At 30.9% G+C, this 23,148-nt stretch overlaps 1 protein-coding gene across 1 annotated transcript in view; it reads right to left on the bottom strand.

Annotated features, from left to right (window-relative positions):
• The window catches only part of LOC145683721 (uncharacterized), a 118,152-nt gene that overhangs the window by 35,801 nt on the left and 59,203 nt on the right, over positions 1 to 23,148 (bottom strand). Inside the window, exons 4-8 of the mRNA XM_081755193.1 lie at positions 14,608 to 14,658; positions 13,518 to 13,562; positions 8,827 to 8,880; positions 4,264 to 4,320; positions 1,680 to 1,733 (exon numbers count right to left, since the gene is read on the bottom strand). Coding sequence (XP_081611319.1) covers positions 1,680 to 1,733; positions 4,264 to 4,320; positions 8,827 to 8,880; positions 13,518 to 13,562; positions 14,608 to 14,658 — 261 coding nt within the window. The remainder of the gene's footprint in view (positions 1 to 1,679; positions 1,734 to 4,263; positions 4,321 to 8,826; positions 8,881 to 13,517; positions 13,563 to 14,607; positions 14,659 to 23,148) is intronic.

Here is a 23,148-nt window from a genome sequence, read left to right as displayed (position 1 = left end):
AGTGGGATCGAACGGGAGAACCCCGAGAACGTCCACGTCCACGGTGTTTGTCCACAACAAAATTCACTTTGCGCGAGCTGGAATCGAACCATGCAACTCGTGCAGTAGAGGTGAATACTCTACCACTAAGCCACCACAGCTCCGAAACACGAAAATGTCAATTGTTTAATTCCAGATTAGTTTCTTGAAATTTTAGGCTGGTTGGTGAAACTAAACTATATTTCAATTTCAAGAAATCCGTATTGGAACCTAAATTGGTCAATCTATCATTTTTTTGTCTTTTTTTCTTGTACTTGTGGAATATATTTAGTTTTATAATTTCAAATGTTGTCGCAGATGATTTCAAAGTGTTTCAAACAGTCAAGACATTTGCTTAAGAAAACGAAATTAAATATAAGTTGGAGCGCGTTAAGTAAGCAATAGAATGTGGCAGGAAAAAAATACACTTGCGTAAAGATAAAGAAAAATGACATGAGCTTGAAAATACCATATTTAAACACAGTAACAGATAAACTGTATTGACGATCTTGAAGCATGTGGCTTCTCTATTTAATGATTGACTAGCATCCTAGACAAGGTGCTCATATGCACTGTTCTAATCATGTGAATAAGTTTCTTTTACTTCTTTTTTTATTTTCCGTTCTGTTTCAAATCTTCCGTGATCAGAGAACTTTGGGGAAGCGAGGTAGTGCTAGGAGTTATTGGCAATTACAGTTATCTGTAACTTTAATGGTAACGAATTTCGTTTCACAGAAGGAGGATATAAAATATAAAGTACTAAGAAACTAAATCTCAATAACGTTGTAACTCATATCTTTATAAATATGATGTTTTGTTAGTAAATATAATCCCTTTGGAGGAGGAAAGTTTTTAAATCTGTTCTTCCCTACACTAGGGAATGCTTGAACTGGTAATGACTTAATTATGCAACATAGGAAAGCATCAGTACAGTGCAAGACATGATCTGTTAGCGGAGTTAAAATATTTCGTATTATTGCGGAAAAAGTTGCAAGTAAGATATGGAATATTTACCCAGCCAATACGTGTACCAGTAAATTGTATGACTTCTGGAAGTGAATAATATATTCCGGCAATTGGAGGACAAGAAGAAATTACGATTTGGTTCATACAATAGAGTAGAATTTGAAACGGACAACAGAAAAATATGTATTAAGCAGAGGTCCTTAGAAATGGGAATGTCAAAGTTGACGTTGTATAAGTTCATACATTAAATATACATCATGAAATTCAGACAGATACATCGAATACACATTTGTATTGTAATATTTCTTAAAAAGTGTTTTTTGTTTCCTTATCATAGATAAAATGTATTATAGTTCCATGCAAAAATTTACATTTCGGTTATATTCTTATCCACAGCTATAATCATTGCTAAGTCTCGAAGAACTTTACTCCCTCCCTCCAGGTTACGAGAAATTGTTGGATATATCAATGTTATTATTAAAAGTGTTTAACTTTGTCACGTAGAATTTATGTTATTCGAATAATTATTTTCATTAGCGTTGTTTAAAGGTATTGAAATACACTAACTTATCATACAACTAGCTTCTGTTTTCCATAAAATGTTAGGGAATCGCTGCATACCACAACGTCATGATGCCGTACTATCTCCTTATGTGCTTGTGCTTTGAATTTACAGGATTGAAAATATTGATTACCTGGGTAATGATATGGGTAGTATGGTCTGTACCCATACGTGCCTCCTCCTGCACCTGAAAGCAGAGAGAGAGCAGTTAAATATACAAATATTATTGCTCTTACTTGGTTGGTCTTGCTCAACTTTCGAAGAAACAATTGGAAGAAAAAATCAGATGATTACAATCGTAACAAATGCCCGAGTTAGTAAAGACAGGTTTAGGGTTGGAGTGTAGCTCTTTTCGACTAGTTGTCCTCAATACTGTGTTACATTGTTTTTGAGTATTCTAAGAAGAAAAGAAAAGATATTTACCAGTGACTAGAAATAGAATTTCCTAATGAGATAGTGTGTTCACGGACGACTTTTGAAAGCAGATAATTGGAAATTACATAATATACTTCCATGAAAACATAGCAGTTATTTTAACAATTAATATATAAAACGAGCTGGATATATTTTGGAAGAACTAGGATCAATACTAATTAAACTGCTGATATAGTTCAATCGATAAGAATCAACTGAAAGAACTAACGAAAATTTGTAAATGAAGGGAGAAAATTTATATAAGAAATTAAAGTATATTGATAACAAGAAATGTGAATTACTATTGCCTACAAGAACTCTTGTATATGCGAAATATCTCTAAGTCTTAAAATTGAAAATAGTTAAAAGCATAGTGATTGGCATAATACCCTTTGAAAACAAGTGCTGATGATCAATAGATTGAACATACTCGAAACTCAAGTCCTAAGAAAAATATTAAACCTAAGCAATAAACAAAAGCGTGATTTGAGAATGTGTGTAACGCGGAACTATTCAATGTTAACAAAAGGAGTTATTACATCGAAACGTCTAACATGGCGACAAAGTTCAGTCATTTGTTATTGGAAACTTTCTTAGAAAGAGACATCTGAATAGACCAAGGACATTTGTGAACTTTAGCGAAGTATACCAATTTCAAATGAATTCGTTTGAGACAGTATTCTACACAATCCCATTATATTGTTTCTGCTACGACAAACATATTTCTTTTCAAATCATGAGTTACTTAGTTACATATTTATTAATAAAAAATCTTTCGAGTGTAAGCTGCAAATATATAATTTTGTTTCACAATCCAAACTTTGGGGTACTTGAATCAGTTATCCGTTCATTCTTGCACTTGTTTAGCATTTTATTCACATTAGGTAGGTATCGAGACTACATCTTAAAAGAAAATTTTGCAAGTACTATTTATACTTACATCAACATTGTTACTACTATTGTTCCTCTCGATATTCAGTTAAAATATGCCCGCAGTCTAATATGCAACTAAATAAAAGATATCCTAAATTATCTTACGTTTCTTGCAATAAAGTGAATTTAAAATTATTATTCTACAGATCATAAATAGAAATCGTTATTAAGACTTTACTTTTACAAGTGCTCTGCAATTATTCTAAGTTCATTTGTAGCAAGTTCAGAATTTTTATAAGGCCCGTTTTACACCTTTCTTTGGTCACGGCGCAAGAATATTGTGCTTTAATGTATTATATCAATTGCAATAACAAAAGCTTTCTTATTGTTTCTGAGTGTTTGATATGATGATCAAGAACAGAGCACGAACGCTGGGTTGATTAAAGTTTTACTGCACTACATGGGGTATATTATAGTTGGTGAACCTATCTCAAAAGCAAATAGAGTAGTGTTGAAGATACGACTGTTTTTTACACGGACTAATTTCATCTTACAAGATAATCTTTGATTGGAATGGGATTATAATTTTGCATATAGCTGAGTATTAGCTATTTCTAGGGCAGTTCTTACCACTTTCCTGAAGATAGACAATGTAATACTACATTGTGCGATCGCGTGAAAACCTATATCCATAATATACTTCTGGTAGAAGGAAGTCATTTAGTGTACATGGGTTTTGCGGAACATCCAGTTTTGACAGTGTAGCATTGAGGTAAAATATTTTTGCCTAAGTTGTATCTGAGAGACATTCCGAAAACCTAAAGTAACCAAGATCATGAATAAACTTCATCCAGGAAGATTAGACGTAAATTCGAAAGCTTCCCGAAAGCACACAGGAATTCAAGTTCTACTTCGCCCATCTTTATATTATGCCAGAGTCATCTCGTCCTGTACTAAACCTAGCAGCACAGCCGATTCGATCATTTTGAAGTGACTTGAATCTCTCCTCTTATCTGTCAGACCGCTGAAAAGGTAAGGGTCCGAATGCAATTATTAGCGAGGTAGTCTTCCGTCCCTATCAATCTTGGCGTTGCAGAAAATCTTACACTAATTTGAAATTCATATCATAGTGATCTTGGCACATGTTATGATGCTCTGTCCTACCTTCAACTTCATATATTCTATAGTGTTTGTCTTTTGCTTAAATACTGTGAAACCTTTCTCCTTGATTTTTAATCCATTATGAAAGAGGAATCAATTGTTTTATTAAGTGATATTGTCATCCAAATCTTAATTTTTTCTTAGTTTTAAATTACTACTTTACATTTTACAAAAGGGTATTCAATTGATATAATTTCTCCACTGAATTTAGTTAAGTGTGCAATTATTCATATGATTGATTAACTTGAGATAAAATAGCACGTACTCACTTATTGAAATTTTCTGAAAATTCTGCATCTGATACGTTCCATTTGCAGATCCAGGACCTAGAAGTAAATATAAGGAAAAGTTCTAGTCATTTTGTATATCAAAACATACATTTATCAGTACATATATATTATTTTTTGTATCTATATTAAATATTCAAAATAGTTTATAAAGGTATATTACTAGTGTCCAAAATATGTTCGATTTGCATATTATCTTTCACATTTTCATGTGACTCATTTTCGTATACATCTATTTTAAATATTTTGAAACCAATGTTGTATTGCTTTAAGTATTAGCAATATTAACTCCAATTTTTGTGCTCCATATACTTATAATCTACCGAAAAATTAGCTTTGTGTTCTTCTATCATTCTGAAAACATGTTTTTATGTTGGTTATTTTATCTGTTATTATAGATGCTTTAATATGACAATTGCACAAATGACTCTTTGTATATTAAATTTAAGAGAAGATGAATATTTGTTGTAATAAAGAAATTTAAATAAATATCCTTCTTTAAATGCTGAGATAACGTACATCTCTAAAATTAGAGTAAAATGTCAGAAACTAATAACCACAGCCGCCAAAAATATCATAAATCTCGTTTCTATGCTCACTGCAAATAAAATTATTTAACTACTATTAAAATGTAGTTGACTACTATTAACTGTTTTAAATACAGTACGTTTATTTACAATGAAAGTTTAAGAGATAATTGAAAGTACATGCTTAAGGCGTAAATTCAGTGAATTTTTGTGAAAAATTAATTTGTAAAATGTCGTAAAAAAGGTGCATTGTTTTAGTACGGAATGCAATTGTCGCACAATGATTGACAAAAGTAAAGCAACAAGAGAGAGACTGCATACATGGGAGGCTGTAGTGGAGAAATATGTAGCCTTAGTGTTATATAAAGAATATGCTTGTATCGTGATCATGGAAAAGACAGCACCAATGTTCAAGACAAAGTACAAACAACAATACGTCGAATATTGGCGAAAGATAAGCATTTTAGAGGATAGTACGATTATTTTGCGAGGTGCTAAATAAGACAGACACACTCCAAATAAATATAATTGCATGTTAAATAGACCTATACTATCTGAAATATAACAATTCTTACATTAATGACATGCAAGCAGTTGGTTGTGATAGGACAGTGACAAATAAATGTAAAAGCAAGTTGCGTTCTCAAATATTAATGTCAATATTCATGCCCTGTTGCTTTGGTTCGTTTGCTTACTTCATTTCAACAAGCTACATTTGTTTAACACATTCCGGACGTTTTGAGTGAATGTTTTGTCCCTGTAAACGGGCTGCGAGCTATGCTCGCACTGTGCTATTCTTTTTTGTAGCAATGAAACGATGGGCGACGCTCGCACCTCGTTTCGTGTATTTGTTAATCGTGGGTATGTGGTTCAATTCCAAGCGCTAGGTGACGTGTGTGTTCAGTTTTTGTCACAACTGCGCTGTAATTACACCTTTGTACGAATACGCGTTTTTTGCCTTTACTTGTGAAAATGGCGTCGAAATTATTAGATGCTGATGAGATTGTGGACATTACCTGTGATTTTCGAGTTTCCATGTGCACGTAACAAGTATCGTTGTTGAAACTCTCACATTGTGTATTTTGTGGCTCTTTCCCAACTATAGCTTACATATTACATGCATATAGGATATTTTTGTAGTTTTTGTTACATTGTAAAATTTTTACTCGCTTTGCGTAATTGATACATATAGATATGCAGTAAAAAGTTAGAAAATGTATACCAGGTGTTGAATGTTACACACCTGTGTAAAGGGGAAGTTTTGTAGTTTATAAAATTGTATACTAAATAGCATTGTGTTGAAAACTCTATTTTCTACGAATTTTTAAAATATGCCAAAAACCCGTGCACTACAGGGAAAAGTCAGGTATTAAAAGGTCCGTCCGGAATGGGTTAATTACCAGGACGAACAGATAACAGTACTTGCGTAATTCAATATTAAAATAAAAAAGTGACTTTCTGTGAAAAACAATTTATGTAAATAGTCAAATAATTAAATCCAAGCATCAATAAAACACAAAGTAATCTTAGTAATACCTATTGTCCCTTCATGCCTTTGCAAACCAGATAGGAGACTGTGCTCGTAAACGTCTCGGACATCACAATCATTCTTGATGGTCAATATAGAGCGACAACGTCTTGCAATTGTTCATTTCCCAAAAGAGCTCTGCGAGTGATTGAAGATATTAGTAGTTACATTATGAAGACATTTCTGTCACATTCAACAACAAGAGGGACAACTCTTTGAAATGCGTTCGGAAGTATATTATGAAGGTTGTAGGAAAACGAAGTATATTCCAGATTACATTAAAGATATTCTTGATAGAGTAATTTAAGAAAAAACTGGTTCTGGCGATAATAAATGAGAGACATCACTCGCAAGAGTTGGATTACATAAATATCGGCTACTGTAATTTGGGAATCTCTAGGCATATAGGGAATCTGCTAGATATATCATGTCTTCCTCGATACTTTTTATGCCAAGGACTCACTGAGCTGAACATTTATACGAGTGCAGGGAAAGTAGTAGAGATGGTTTTATTACTGCAATATTCCTCTAAAGAACCTTTAAGCCTAAATTCCAGCAAACATCCTAAACTCTAGATTTCAAAACAATGTATTCGACTGATAATGCTGAAGTAACACAATGTACCAGCCCAGGGGGTTGAATGATTGGGTATGGTAGGGGTGGGTGTCCAATATCAGCTACCGGAACGTAGTGAATTCTGAGTTGTTTTACAAAAAATACTTTTCAAAATGTACAGAAGCTGTAAGCTAATGTTCTAATTTTAAATTTAACAAGTAACAACATACACCAGAATTTTTGACATAACAACACAGGCCCGTCTGTGAGGCTCCCTCTGGAATTTACAGTCATTATTAACCGATGTTTGTAGTGAACAACAAAAATTATGCATTTTTATTCTCTGTCAATGTTTACTTAACAAAATATCTGTTACAAAGTTCCTTACATGATAACTATTACAAATGCAAAATATATTGACGAAAACTTTTGCCTATTTTGATAGTATTATATTATTATTGAAAAAAGACTTTTACTATAGTTCACAGAAACAACATGATCCACCTGAAAAACTCAAACGATCCTTTTTATGATAAATACACAAAGTTATAAAAAGGCAAAAATTTTAAGAAAAAATACAAGGTGTCTATAAACTCATGCTTTTAGTTGGAAAATTAGACTCTGCTTTGAATTTCAATATTTGAGTTAATATAAACTGTACCAAACACCAATATCTTTTCCATTTTCATTGTGATCAAGATTAATTAATGTTCTTAAAACAAAAACACCACGTCGTTTTGCTTGTTTTTACTTTTTACTTTGTACAATGGCGGCAAACCTTAACAGAACACCCATGGTCCGATTCATGGTCCGATCATAGTATTTGCATCATGGTCCGATTCTAAATTAAAGTTTTCATAAACTGTCCAATCTTCATCACTTCCTTCTTCTTCCTGCAACCACTTGGTAACAACATTCCGAAAAGATGGACCATTTAAGCTCACTGCAAGTGAAGGACCAGGGACAATATGCATTACGTTACAACACACGCCTGTCTCTCACACGGCTAGCGAGAATGAACAGTTAATCATGTGAAACCTATAAGAGCTACAAACGCATTACAGTGAGGTTGCAACGGCAGCATCACAAGGAAGGTTTAGGTGGTAGCAAAATCTAACTTTACAACAGGAAAAAAAGGAAGTGAGTGGTACCTTGAGCAGTCTCAGAGACGGGTGTGTGTTGTTACGGGTTAATTGTATAAAGTTGTAAAATATAAGAAATGAGTAAAATAAGTTTTAAATTTAAATTTTTATATCATGGAGCGTTAGTTTCTATACTACGAATAATTAATTTCTCAGCAAAATTCAAAGTTAAAAGGACCTATCTTAGAACTCTTCGTATAATGATGTAATTTAAATTTTAAAATAAAAATTATTAAGCAGTTAAAATTAATAGATACATGCTGTGTTAAATTGAAGAACAAAATATGTAAGATATAAGCGTTATAGTAACTATTGTTTCTCTTTGGTCATTTTTTTTTTAACTTTGAAGCCGTTTCTGAAAATTAAACATCAGATTTTTTAAAATTATTATTTCCTTTACTACCATACAAACACACATTTTTTCTGCATTACTAAAATTTGAAACTCGAACTCTCAATTTCTTTGATGCACATAATTGTTTATTGTTCTTACTTCTATCGTTCTGTAGTGCTATAGAAAATATGTGATTCTTCACCTCATTCATCTTTACCTTCGTATTTATAAATTTATTCTTTGCAACTCCGGGAACTATATTTATATATACAGTTATATTTAAATTTTATTGTAACTAATTTTATATATGAACAGAGCTAGAAACTTGGAGATAAGTGAAAGTTAGAGAAACATAAAAGCAGTGATATGAGATTTGTTGTGCTAATCAGATCATCTCCAATAACGCATCCATTGCTACTGCTGTAGAATGTTTATTTTCAGAAAATTAACTATTACTTACGTAAAGCTGAACTTCGGGATTTCACTTCTGCTATTTTTACGTCGGGACGAGATGCTAAAAGAGAAAATGTATTAATGCCAAGAACTGTGAAATGTAAACGAGGAGAAAACCTTGTAATACAAAAAATGAGTGACCTATCAAAATGTGCTTAACCCCAAAATTATATTTATTGTATTTCTAAGAAAAGAGCTATTTTTATTTTTAAATGAATCACTGGATTTTTCTGGTGTGATAGATGACTCTAAATAAACCCCAAAGTGCTTCACACTGAATATTACTTCCATTTAGGTAATAACTCAAAAATTTTGTACTGATGTTGCTAGCTTAGAACATACACAATTTATCTTGGATAATACAGTCACAATCAAGAAGGATTAAACATATATGTTAACCTGGAATAAAAAGAGTAACATTGGGCTCTGACTAGAATATCGAGACTTTTTATAACATTTCTCATAGGTCTCCCTGTCGAGTAGAAGATTGTTGGTAATAACTGCTATTAACTTTCATTGTTCATATTTTTCATAAGTTATAAATGCCTCACGTAAACTTCACTCAATTTATGATTAACTATATTATCTTTTCTTTCTTAGATATGAGACATCAAGGAATTAGTGAACGAGAGTACAGCCTTGCAAATATCATGCAATCTAATGTACAATATTGAGTTGTATGTGATAGACGCTTAAAATTTGGCCATATTGCAAAAGTATGATAAATGATCAGTTAATTTGAGTTTGTATTTACTTAAGTAGTAAGTACTAAATGCATTAAAGCACTTCTTGAAAAGATAAGACTCAAGGAGACAGAAACGTAGTAAATATTTGTATTTGTTATGAGGCTAATTCTGCTTTGTAAATTATTACAATGTGGCAGTGTTTTAACTTCATATATTCATAATAGCGCAGAATCAAAGTGAAATTATTCTAAAAATATACTGCAAATAGTTATATTTTCTCAGATATAACTTCCTCCTTGTTGACTTTGGAACTATTATTTAAATAATTAATACTTTTCTGACCAGAATATGCACTTCTTTATTAAAAGTAAAGTATTCCTTAAAAGTTTTCATAACGTAACGTTATCTTCCTTAGACGTTAATACGTATGTTCATATTAATGTAGGTAATAGTAACATCGTAACACTACATTGTTCATATCCATTGTGAATTATTATATAATTTCAAATTTATATTATATAACCATACGATATTGTTATAATTTACCGTTTCATTCTGAAGTTTTATATTAAAACTTTCCATTAATATATATATATGTATATACACATATAATATAAATTTAAAACTATATAATAAGCAACAATAATAATTTGATACCAATAATTTAATATTATGATGTCTCTATTACCTACATACATATTAACCTGAAGATATATATTAACGTCTGAGGAAGATAACGTTATGTTATGAAAACTGTTACGAAATACTTTAAATTCTGGTCAGAAAAATATTAATTATACCTCAGATGATAGTAGTTGCTTATTTCACTTTTTGTAATTTCATCTTGGCCACAAATGTTGGCAAAGAGTTTAACTCTCAAATCTTTCTTAATATTTTGGTTCATTTTTCTATCAGTTGGGGACAATACTTTTACAATTAAAGATCTAAGGAGATTGTATGAACCTATAGATTATGAGCAAAGAGATATGAGATACTAAGTTTTGATTAGTTTCAGTAAGTATTATTTAATAACCAGTTATTCCAAGAACTGTGAGATTGAGTGCATATTTACATACGAAATGCTCAAATACGAGCTTTGGTAGACCTTTTTGGGTTAGTGTTCTTCCTTCCAAAAATATCGAGTTCTACGTTTTTTTCAACTTCCCTATTTGATACTTATACTCCATTTGTATCAGTACACTGTCAGTTGTCATTGGAAGTGGTATCTGATTTCTAATAGATTATTAATACGATAATATTGATACAAACTATTTGTAATAATTGCTTTTATCGTTCCAGCTATAAAATTGAGTGATAACTGTGAGATTTATATTCGAATAGTGCGTGAACCTCAAAGTAATTTTAAAGACATCTTTATTCTCTTCAATTAAGTAAATAGTTTGTTAACCTATATTGTTGTAGATAAATTCTCAAACAATTTCGTCAATTATAATGTCATAAGTATCCGTTTCCGAAACATTAGTTATTGTCATAAAGAAAGAAAGATCTGATCATAGAAAAAGGAAACATCAAGTGCCTAATACAACTCTTATATTTGTTACATCAGTTTGTAATTCTGTATGAAACCTGACACGAGGAAGGTAACATACCTTAGCTGGTTCGTACCGTCTATTCTGTGAATAGCAGGAAACGTTTGCTTATATGTCTTTCTAAGAAAGAACATTTATTCAAAACTCCATGGTATACATCAAAATATAATAATATTTAACTTAAGCATTAAAGATGATATAAAAAGAAATGCTGTATTTTTCATTAAGACTTAGCAAGGTCAATATTTCAGTTGGAAACACACTAAGAGGGGTAGTAATAGTATTAGAAACTATCAGTAATGTTCTAAGCTATGTAGCAGTAATCTCGTGAAAGAAGTACACTACTACTTGGAGAAAGATTCCATTTCTTTTTCTTTAATGCGGAGTAATGGGCAACACTAATTTTCATGAATTATTTAACGAATTTCGTGAACGTGCATTTGTTTTATATAATCTGTTTGATAAGAAAGGTGAACGTAACATTCCGATTTCTTCATTTAAAACAGAAATGTGTTAAAATAATGTTTAAAGGAAACTCATTCATATAATATCTTGTAGTATGTGAAAGATAATTAACTACAAATATAAGTTTAATTCAAAATTGTGGATATAAGGAAAATTTTTATACCATACAAGATCACGACGGAGAAACAAATTCCGTATCAAAACTGCTACTTGCATTTCCTTAGTTAAACTAAGTTGTACAAACAGAGAAGACAAGTTGAAACAGAAGAGTTAAACACCCCATATGTTGACTATCACTCTCTATGAATATTTACAGTTTAAAATGTGGAAATATCTTTAGCCCAGATTAAGTTTTTTGGACAATTTTGGCAAAAATATGATTTTTGTGAAACAATTGTCGGAATAAAGAATATATTGGGACCGAATAACAAGCATACTGCTATATGGTAAGACAGGTGAAGGCATACATAACAGTAGAGACTAGAACTGGCAGTATGATGTAATGGAACTTCTCGTGTGCTTGGTAACTAAATTCTGCGTTATGACAGAACATTGAACCAAGCTTGGTCATTCTACGAAATTTCTATGACCAAGAATGTCTGCATCTGAAGAGGTGTTAAAGGATATATTTTTGCAACGCGTTCCTCACTTGTCTGCTAGAAATTTACTCATCGATTGTTTTTCAGACGTTGCTTATAAATAACTGGATACTTTGTAACTTCGCAAAGAAACAAATATAAACTAAGTACTTCCTTGAACGGAAGAGTTGAAAATAATATCCATATAATTATACCTGATGGAACTATCACTTACTCAACAAACTCCTGGATTTTTTGCTGTCAATATTAATTTATTTTAATTTCTAAAAAAATGGCCCTTTCTGCACCGAGGATATATGAGACGTGACTAATGAATAAAGAAGCTTCTAAAACACTAGTGCGATATAGATATTTTGTCGGAGATCAGACCTGATGTTAAGTAATTTTTATCACATCAAATACTTAGCCACAATGCGATAACTTTAGTATTTAGAAATGTTTTGAATATGCTGCGGGCGCGTCTATGTATGATTCTAGAACATGTAACTTCAAGCAACATGCATCGTATTTTAAAAATATATGGTGTCATTATTTTTGTTTTAGGGCGTAAAGTTTGGAGCTTAGAAAGTAAATTTCCTTCTGTTTTGTATTGTAAGTCAGAAACAATATTCAGTAAATATAGCTTTTTAGGTATAAGGAATCATAGCTCTAACCTCTACTTAATACCGATTTCATTGTAAAAAAGCACACACACAATACCTACATACAAAAAAAATCATTACATGGAAGTCTAAGGGAAAGCAGCTTAGAAGTATTAGGATTTCCACGAGAAATCCCTCTTTCTAAGTGGATACACTCTACACATTCTGTGAAATTTCATGTGTTAACTTATTCCTAGTAAGTGGTACATCGTATGTCACTTCTAACGAATATTTGAGCTTCTTTGAGGGGACAACCATAAAATAGTTTCATAATCCAAATTTTGTTCTGTGATATGAATGCCAATTTAGATCTAGCTTAAATTTCGTGGAAATACCTATTATCGTTAAAGATTCTATTGATAGAGAATCTATGCCTATTAACAGCAGGGAAACCTGTACAAATTAGTGCAAGATGGTTAAACTAATGCAAATATGAAACATGAACGATGTAAATTTAACGTTTTCAAATCTAAACTTTTTTTACTTATCTTTTTTTTCTAAGAGAAAAAGGTTGTGCGGATAGTTATCGTGTCTCTTCTGTTAATAAACATTTGTTAGAAAAATACATTCCATGAGATTAATCAGAAGACTGTGCAGACGGCGATTTTGTACAAAATCGAGAGAATACTGAATATGGATTTTCTTGTACGTTCTGAAACTTACGTGATATTCCGACTGAATTATCTTTATAGTTCAATAATATATTAATGGTTTTTTGTAGTTCTTAATTATATATTGAAAGATTTAGTAATATTACCTGATACTTTTCCATGAGTCTCTGCTGAAGCAGTTCCACCTTTAGCTGCAAAGAGGAAATTAGAAGTGTTAAGTAAATGCTTCAAAATATGCATTACCCTTTATATACTTGTAGAAAATAACAATGAACATGGAAAATGTTTACCTTTACGTTGATAACTGACCTCTCTGATCATACGCTGCAGAAGAACGTTGCAATTCTTCTAAATTTAGTTTTTTTCTAATTTGTGATGGAGTAGATAACTTGTGTTATACCTCTTTGCGTACGTGCTTTCTTATATCACTAACATTGGAAATATTTGCTGACGTATATGATACATTTTTTTTATCAATGACACTAACGTTGATAATAAATTGACACCTTTGGATTCTTCTAAACGACCAGCTGCCCCGAGGAGAATCATGATAGTTCATCTACAAATTCGACCTACTGAATAAGTTAGTTTGCCTGCTAAGTCTTCAGTAATAATAATTATCTTTATTTACGAAATGAAATAAAGTGTACACAGTATTTTCTACACTTCCTACACTGTATTTCTTATTTTGCATACCGCCAATTTGCAGGTAAGAATTTTGAATTTACACACCAAAACTCTCTTAAGCTTCTTTTTCTTTAAACGGAATAAATAGTTTTACTCCATAACATTTTTTTACTAATGGAGTTTTATGTTACTATGGAAAGTAATGTGGTTTATTTCACAATTTTTTCGAATAACAAAATCAAGTAATTTACCATGGGTTAAAGAAAACAGAAATTGGCCAGCATACAGAAAATCCAGGAAACATGTAAATTTTTTAGTAGTTTTTTGAAGGTAGTGCATATCATATTCTCTTAGTTGATTGTGTTTTTTCTTCTGTGTTATTGCCACTTAGTACTAAGAACTAATAAGAATTACCACTAATTATATATATATATATATATATATATATATATATATATATATATATATATATATATATATATATAGTAAGAACTGGAACTTTTCTATAGTATTTTCAACTTTATATAACTTCTTTGAAACATAACATTTTTTTGGTCATTATAAATAAAATTACAGAAATATGTAAAATTAATTCAGAGTCCTTCTTACCAATCACCTTTGATAATGATTTCGCCTCTGCAAGAGTCCTTTCATTGCTATCTGAAATTATGAAATAATAACTAATATATTTTAAATCACCACCCTACGAATATATGTTTAGAATAGAAATTAAAACATTAAGAAAACGGCTATTTTTCTTTTCCTTTCTTTTAGAAAACGAAGTTATTTCCATGAATTATTTACCTCAAACATGATTGAAACTCATCACAAAATATTATATTCACTCTCAAAACATACACAAAACATATTTATTTGTCTTATTTAACATGGCGAAGTTAAGGCTAATTCTGCCTTGTCCCCCACTTCTCCATGTAGACATCAAATTTAATATAATAACTTTAAGTATATATGGAAAAAAAATTGGAAAGGCTCACACACATTGAAATGACAACAAAAATCACACTCACAATATAACACACACACAGAGAGAAAGAGAGAGAGAGAGAGAAGGAAAGAGAAAGAGAGAGAAATTGTTAGTTGCAAACACATAATATATTCAGACATATTTAGGGAATACGAGAAACAAATGAAAGGTAAGAAGAATAAAAACCATCCATAATAGAGTCGTGGATGGTTTGCTCAACCGACTTCTTGAATAAATTCATTGATTGAGATTGTCGGATGTCGGGTGGAAGATGGTTCCATACACAGATAGTGGATGCAGAGAACGATTTTGAGTAAGAAGTATGGGGGATTAAGTCGAGCAGGAAGTTTTATTATTTAATTACTTATTTTCATGTAATAAGTGACTCATATTGAAAGTGTAAAAATTTCATATAGAAAAGATTTCTTATTTCTTAAGAATAATACTCATTGTAGAATTGTTTATGTACAAATATTACAAAATTATTAAATTAAGTTTCACATGAAAATTTAATTTATATGTAGAGGTTTCTAATCCATGGTAATAAGTACCTAAGGAAATCCATTGTTACAAGATGAGACTGTTAATACAAACATAATAAATGTTAGATCCAGTAAATTGTTTCATGAATGAAACTGTTTTAAAGACCTAGAAGTTATATTTTCATTTTCAATTTTAAAAAAGTCACTAACTAAAATTCCATTGATATGATTTTTTCTTATATAATATTTAATAACTCTTGTATATAAACATTGCACATATACATATTAGGTATAAAATAAAGTGATTATACAATGTATTTCTGATTTCAATTCCAATTATTATTATTATTATTATTATTATTATTATTATTATTATTATTATTATTATTATTATTATTATTATTATTATTATTATTATTATTATTAAAGTAGTACTTTATTCGAATAAAGAAAATTTATTTTAGAAGAAGCGTGACTATATCTAAAATATTTGTATTATCATCAATAGCGTCATTTTCTTACTAATTTATCTTCCTAACGAAATTTATCACTTATTTAAGATATATCTGTTTTCTTTCAATACAATAGGTAACTCCTCAATAAATTCCTTATTAAATACTCTAGAGATTAATATGACAATAATTAGTGTCCTGGGTTCCTCATATACTTTCATATTTTTCTTGCTTCGAATAAATTATTCTTAATATAATTAGTATCAATTTTCATATTTAGAATATCCGTCTATAACGTTTTTGCAATACATATACTCTTAAGGCATACATATCTTGGACTCATTAAATATTGTTGAGAAACCATGAAAATAATTGAAAGATTTAGTGTTATTTCTAAATTTACTAGTAATTTTTGAAGAAAGTATTTCTTAAAAACAGGAAAATAAGATGAAAAGTATTAAAATGTTTAGTAGTAAGTTTATTTCCATTTCCTAAGTTATTTGTATATTCGAAATAAAATTAGTCGTTCACTTAAGAGAACTGTGTGCTTTTAATTCGTTAATTCATTTTATTCATTCTGCAGTAAACACGTTATTAAATGAATTATGAATTTCATATTCTTTTCTAATACATCATCTCTCAAAATTCAGTCATCAGTTTTAAAGTTACCATAATACGATTTATCTTGTGACATACGATAACAATAAGTATGCTATCAATCCAATAAAATTAATTTTAACATCTGTAAATTCTTTTTGTACCCTTCAAAATATTATAATAAATGTATAGAATATTTTAAAAATATTAAATGCAGTATATAGATTAAATAATTACTGTAGATACAAGCTGGAAAATTATTTATGTATACGAAATGCTTTACATAAAGGAAAACAAAAAGTTTATTTCATATATGAAGAAAATAAAATAATTTTTATATACATGAAAAAAACATAGCCAAATTAAATACTAGAAAATCACGTTTGTTAAAATTTAGAAAGTGTGATCATCATTTTCAATATAGTTTGTACATTTCTCGTTCTTATTTGCTGCATTATAAAACAGCTGTATTGTAAAAAAAAAATTCGTTAATGATTACCCATACAAATGATATAAAAAATTAAGCAAAATTTATTTATATTCATAATGTTACTTTTCTCGGAAAAAGGCATTATTTGCAATTACATGGTATAAATATAAAAGTTTGTTATATATACACTAAAGGTAATATAGTATATACAATTATAAAAACAAATCAAATCTGTAATAGCATGTACACGTTATTAGCAAGTAGCATCTTTTGTATCATGTCATTTTATATTTTTTCTGATTGTATTTAACACTCGTCCAATGGAGATTGGGTCATTTTTGACCCATAAATATTTTAACTTTTTTCCTATTTCTTCTTCCTTTTTTCAGTCATCGGCATAGGTATGCTTCTTTCAACCTACGTACCATTCAGTAACGCTTCTATTACCCTAGTATTCTTTGTTTGTCAAGTAAGAATAAATAATTCTTTGTCTGGGTCTTGAGTGACCATTCCTCAGCTGCTTACGAGAAGAATATTTTATTTACCTTGAGTAACTCACACCGTCTGATTTGTTGCCGATTCGCTCACTCTACATGATCACTTCCACTCTCTCCTCATTTCCTTAGCAGGCCCCATGTCAGGAGTGTTGCCAGATTGCAAAAAAATCTTACAAAACAGGAAATTCATATGAGTCGCGGATATTCGGGATATGTTCTTCCAAATATGTAGGATATGAGATAATTTTCTTCGAAATATATACCAATGGAAACACATGGTAATATGTATGCATATCTGAGGGTGTTTGTGTGCATTATATATTTCCGTGGAAACATTGAATCATACTGGAAAATTTCATGTCTATGGACGGGAAATTTCCCTTCACAAACTTGTAACGCTGTCTATCAGAGTAAATATCAAACATTTTAGTACAATTTCACTCATGCAGACGAAGAATGTAAATACACTCTGCGCGTCTGTTCTCTGTGGGGTAATAATATCCAAGCGAAAGTTTTTGAAACCTTCAGATGCGATATTTCGTGAACTGATTAGACAGCAAGAAGAAAGTGCTGAAGCTATCATAGTCTGAGTTCTGGCCGCTTCCCTCCAGTTTTTACCTTCTAGATCTGCCACTGAAGACCAATATGCTCATCACAAATATCAAGTTTTGAATTAACTGGAAATCTAGTAATAATACTATGATCTCTATAAAAAGCAATTAAAATATTGATAGGTCAAAAATGGGCCCTCGGATACGTTATTTTTAGTATCTTCGCTGGGCAAGTGTTAAGCAAGTTTTGTTATATAAAAATGTCGACTACTAATACAATATAATGATTTTCCCATTTTGTTTGCCAAGTGTCCTATTTTCTGGTCATTTACGAATATGATTCACTATCAAATTTTAACAATATCATTCGTAATTTGTATCCACACATGACTTTCGAATTTAATTTCACTTGCGCATCAAGAATGATGTATCACTTGGTTACAATGTACAACTATCACAAAGTATTTTTTCTGTTGGAAACCACTATTCTAGACACAATAAAGACACATATTAACTGTTGTATTCAAGTTCCGGATTTCTGTCATGAAATGGTAATAGAGATGGAGGAGGAGTAGAAGAGATTATACTTTGGCGGTGTAAATAATTAATTTGAAGTTGTTAAGTTTTTCAATTGCTTCTTGCGAACAAAGAGATAACACATTTTTTAAATTGTATATATATATATATATATATATATATATATATATATATATATATATATATATATATATATATATATCATGAGTATCATGAGCGTCAATCTGTATTTAAATAAAAAGATCAGATGAGTCTCTACAACGTATCATTTTTTGACAAGTCTTGAATATTACTTTTTTATTGATTGATTTATTTAACAACTACCAGATGCAGGTCAGAGATCATTTCATACTGGATATCTAACAACAACAACAACAACAATGAAAAGGATTTGGGGAGGTAACAATCAGGACCTGATTAGTACGTAAAATCCCGGCATTTGCCTGGTAGAACTAAGGGAAACCCTGGAAAACTTCAGTCAGGATTGTCGGCAGCGGAAATCGAACCCACGACCTCCAGAATACGAAGCCAACACTCTATCACTTAAGCTACTTCGCTCGGTCTTTTGCCTATAATATATTGACTCTTACATGGTGGTTCCTCATGTACATGACGATATTTAACAGATTTATATCGTTAAATAACAAAAGTGAGTCACAATATTTTAATAATCTCAAAACGTTCCACTTTGTAACCTAACGATAAATCTTCTTCGGTATGCCTGAATCGACAGTTTTAACATCAGTTTGTTCTCAGCACCCACGTCAAAACAAATGTTTTTGCACTTTTCACTAGTGAAGAACACATTTATCTAACAGTAAGCCTTCTAGTCAATCTTAATTTAAGTTCATTCTTTGCACTCGTGTGAAACATATTGTACTTAAGTTGAATGTAGGGCACCTTATAATCGACCCTTTTTTTAAAAAATATTATTATTTTATTCACATTTAGGTAAATGTATTTAGATATTTTCAAGAATAAAATAACATATTTATGTCTAATAATAAATCTCCATCACCGTTCTACTCAAAGAGCAAAAAATTTGATTTGATTACGAAATGCTGTAAATTTTAAAAATTATGACAAAGCAAAATTTATAAGTGATGACTTAACAATTTAAAAGAATATCATACGAGTAAGAATGAGAATATCATAATCACATATTTTACAGTGTACTAGGTGATGTGACCTACATAATGGTTTAAAATGACCTATATTAAATACCTGTATACCATGAGAGTACAACAACCAGTCGTTAATGTTGGATTAGGTGCCTTGTAAGAACGCCAATGTCATAATAATTATAACGGATATGTTCTCTTATTGAAAAAAAAATGTCGTTATGAAGATTATATAAACAATTGTCTGTGTGAAAACAATACTTTATTTCTACATTGTGAAGTTAATGAGCATGAAGAAACAAATAATTCGTTTATATCATGTTATAATTGGAAGATATTAGAACTGTCCCGTCAGTTGACTACCTTTAGCAGATAGTCTTGGGTTTCTTTTACATCCTGCCCGTCTTATTACCTAATCGACTAGATCGTAAAATGAACGCTAGCTATATTTGAGAAAGGTACTGAAGGATCATTCTTTCGACTAAATAAACAAATTCATTAATGGAGTTCTCGAATACGTCAAGCGATAATGTATTAAGACGGGTAATTCAAAACAAAAAGTGATCAACATCAAAAACTTCGAGGTAAATTCAACTCTTCAAAATCTTATAGAGGGTTTGTATGTCTATAACAGTCTCTTTAACTAGTGTAGTGTAAGAATACATTCTATTTTTAATATATTTTGACAGTAATTAGAAAGTCATCAGTTGTCTTGACAAAATTGCAAATAGAATGCAAACTGTCAATTAAAAGTGTCTTTAGCTAATTCTTTTATAGTGTAATTACTACGTATTATTAAGCGTCATTCTTTAGCCTTCCGTAAAAGATTTCGGAATTTAAAAAATACTTGTCTTTTTTAAACATATACGTGTTCTATTTAAGAATATGAGGTCACAAAAATCTGAAATATTACAACAAGATATGTGTTCTTTCTGCAAAGAAATTGAAATAAAAGTATTATTATATAAATTAAAGAAAGAAATATTTTTCTTACGTCAAATATCCCATTGTGTGAGACCGTTTAATTATTCTGAAGTGTTAATCCCATGTTGGCTTCTGATTTTATTTCTAAAGGAAAAATTTAAAATTTCTGGACATCTAACAAAATTCAGCAGCAGGGATTTGACTACAACTACCCAATCTAAAATTTCGTCTCTGAAATTGGGTGGTGGGAAGTATAATCACTCTTGTGAAATTTTGTTAGCGCTCAAGCCTGTCTCTTCTCCTGAAGTTTCTGTCCTCACAATAATAGATGAAGATACTACTGGCAACAGCTTTTGTGTTATCAAATTCTTAATAAAGTTAAATACTACCCGCAATGGGCGTTATTTGTTTGAGAGGATTTAAAGACAGACGGCAGACACATTTCATAAATTCAGGTAGGAACGGAAATTACAGACCAAGCTGTTACGAAATGAATTATTTTTTCTTAAATTTATCTGCGCTTCTAAAATTTATACAAATCAATGCTTTGTAGAATTTAAGCCTTCTAAAGCAGAATTGAAAATTTTGCTTGCCCTTTATGAAACAGTGGATAAATGAGAACTTAAAATAATATGACTTCTCCTTCCGGGAGTTATTTTAAATTAACGACCTTTGGTAAATGATAGAATATTCTCTCATTGCGTTGCTGACTTGCGACTGTCCAGGGGAGACTTGAGAACTATTTTTTTTTATTTTTTTAAACGTTTCTCCCTTTTTATGAAAATAATAGTGAATTTCAATTCAGTTAAGCAAGTTACTCGCACATTCCATATTGATTACACTTTTTTTGGGAATATTTCAATATTTAACAATCAAATAAATATTGTCATATTGTCAAATCAATATTTAACAACGTTCTTAAAAAAAATATAAAACTTTAATTTCTAATTAACAGGGAATTATAACTACACTGTTTGCATGCATATAAATTACAATTTAAATACATAACTTTAACGTCAAAATAAAATTTATTGTCCAAGAAGTAATATATATATATATATATATATATATATATATATATATATATATATATATATATATATATATATATATATATATATATATATATATATAAGGGTGGTAGGTAACTCCACCGACAAACTTTGGGAGGTGATTCCTTATATGAAATCAAAGAAAAAAGTTCTAATAAACATGGGACGAAAAACATCTCCTTTCAGAGTTATGAGCCGCCGAAAATTCGAAAATTCACGTTTGGAAACGCTCTGCCTTAGAAACTAAAGGACCGATCCCAATCGGTTTAAGGAATTACAAAGGAACTAGTATTTGCTCTATCTAAATATCCATGTTCTACCGTGGTCTGTTATCGGCGAAACGAACTGTAAAAAGGAAGTTGAGGTATAGGGATACTCCTTTCAGTACTAATGGCGCATTCATTTCGCCGATAATGGAGGATGTTAAAATATGAATATTTAGATAGATCATATACTAATTCTTGTGTAATTCCTTAAACCGCTTGGGATAGGTCCTATAGTTTCTGAGGCAGAGCGTTTCGAAATATTTTTTCGAATTTTCGGCGGTTCATAACACTGAAAGGAGACTTTTTCGACCTATGTTTAGCAGAAGTTTTTTGTTTCATTTCATATAAGGAATCACTACCCAAAAGTTTCTTGGTAGAGTTACCTACCACCCTATATATATATATATATATATATATATATATATATATATATATATATATATATATATATATATATATATTAGTGCGTTCCACGAATAACACTTAAGCCCCGTCTTCTGAAGAAACCAAGGCAGATATAAACATGAAACCTTTTGTAACCTTCAAGGACATAAGAAACAATATTATGCTCATATAGAAAACCCACCATGAGTGCGCTCAAAGGGGTTATGAGGGTAACTAAAATTTTTTAAATTGCAACCTCCACCATGTGGTATCTCGTTTGAAAGGTAAAGACGTGTAGAGACCAATTTTGGAGACTACAAGTCGCTAGCCATGTAACTATCCAACATGGCGGCCATCCGTAAAGTAGGGTCGAAGTACGTAGCACACATAACACTAATGCCCATGTCCTGAAGAAAAGAAGGCAGATAGAAACATGAAAAATTTTGTAACCTTCAAGGGACATAAAAGACAACATTATGGTAATATTGAGAATCCCCTAACAGAAGGGTGTAAGGGTGTTACGGAGAATAACTACAAAATTTCAATAGCAACCTCCACCGTGTAGTACCTCGTTTGAAATGTAATAACATGTAGAGACCAGCTTTGGAAACTACATGACGCTAGCGTGTCTATCCAACATGGCAGCCATCCGTAAGTATGGTCGAAGTACGTTCCACGCATAATACTAAGGCGCGTCTCCTGAAGAAACCAAGAGAGGTAGAAACATAAAACTTTTGTAACCTTTAAGGAACACAAAATACAACATTATGCCGAATAGGAAAATCCCCACGAGGGAGACCGAAAGGGGTTACGAGGGGTAACTACGAGTACTTCGACAGTACTTACGAGGGGTAACTACGAGCACTTTGACA

This window comes from Thermobia domestica, chromosome 4 (assembly GCF_964235325.1).
Source record: "Thermobia domestica chromosome 4, izTheDome1.hap1.1, whole genome shotgun sequence".
Lineage (NCBI taxonomy): Eukaryota > Metazoa > Arthropoda > Insecta > Zygentoma > Lepismatidae > Thermobia > Thermobia domestica.
This window is presented reverse-complemented; position numbering and strand designations above follow the sequence as displayed.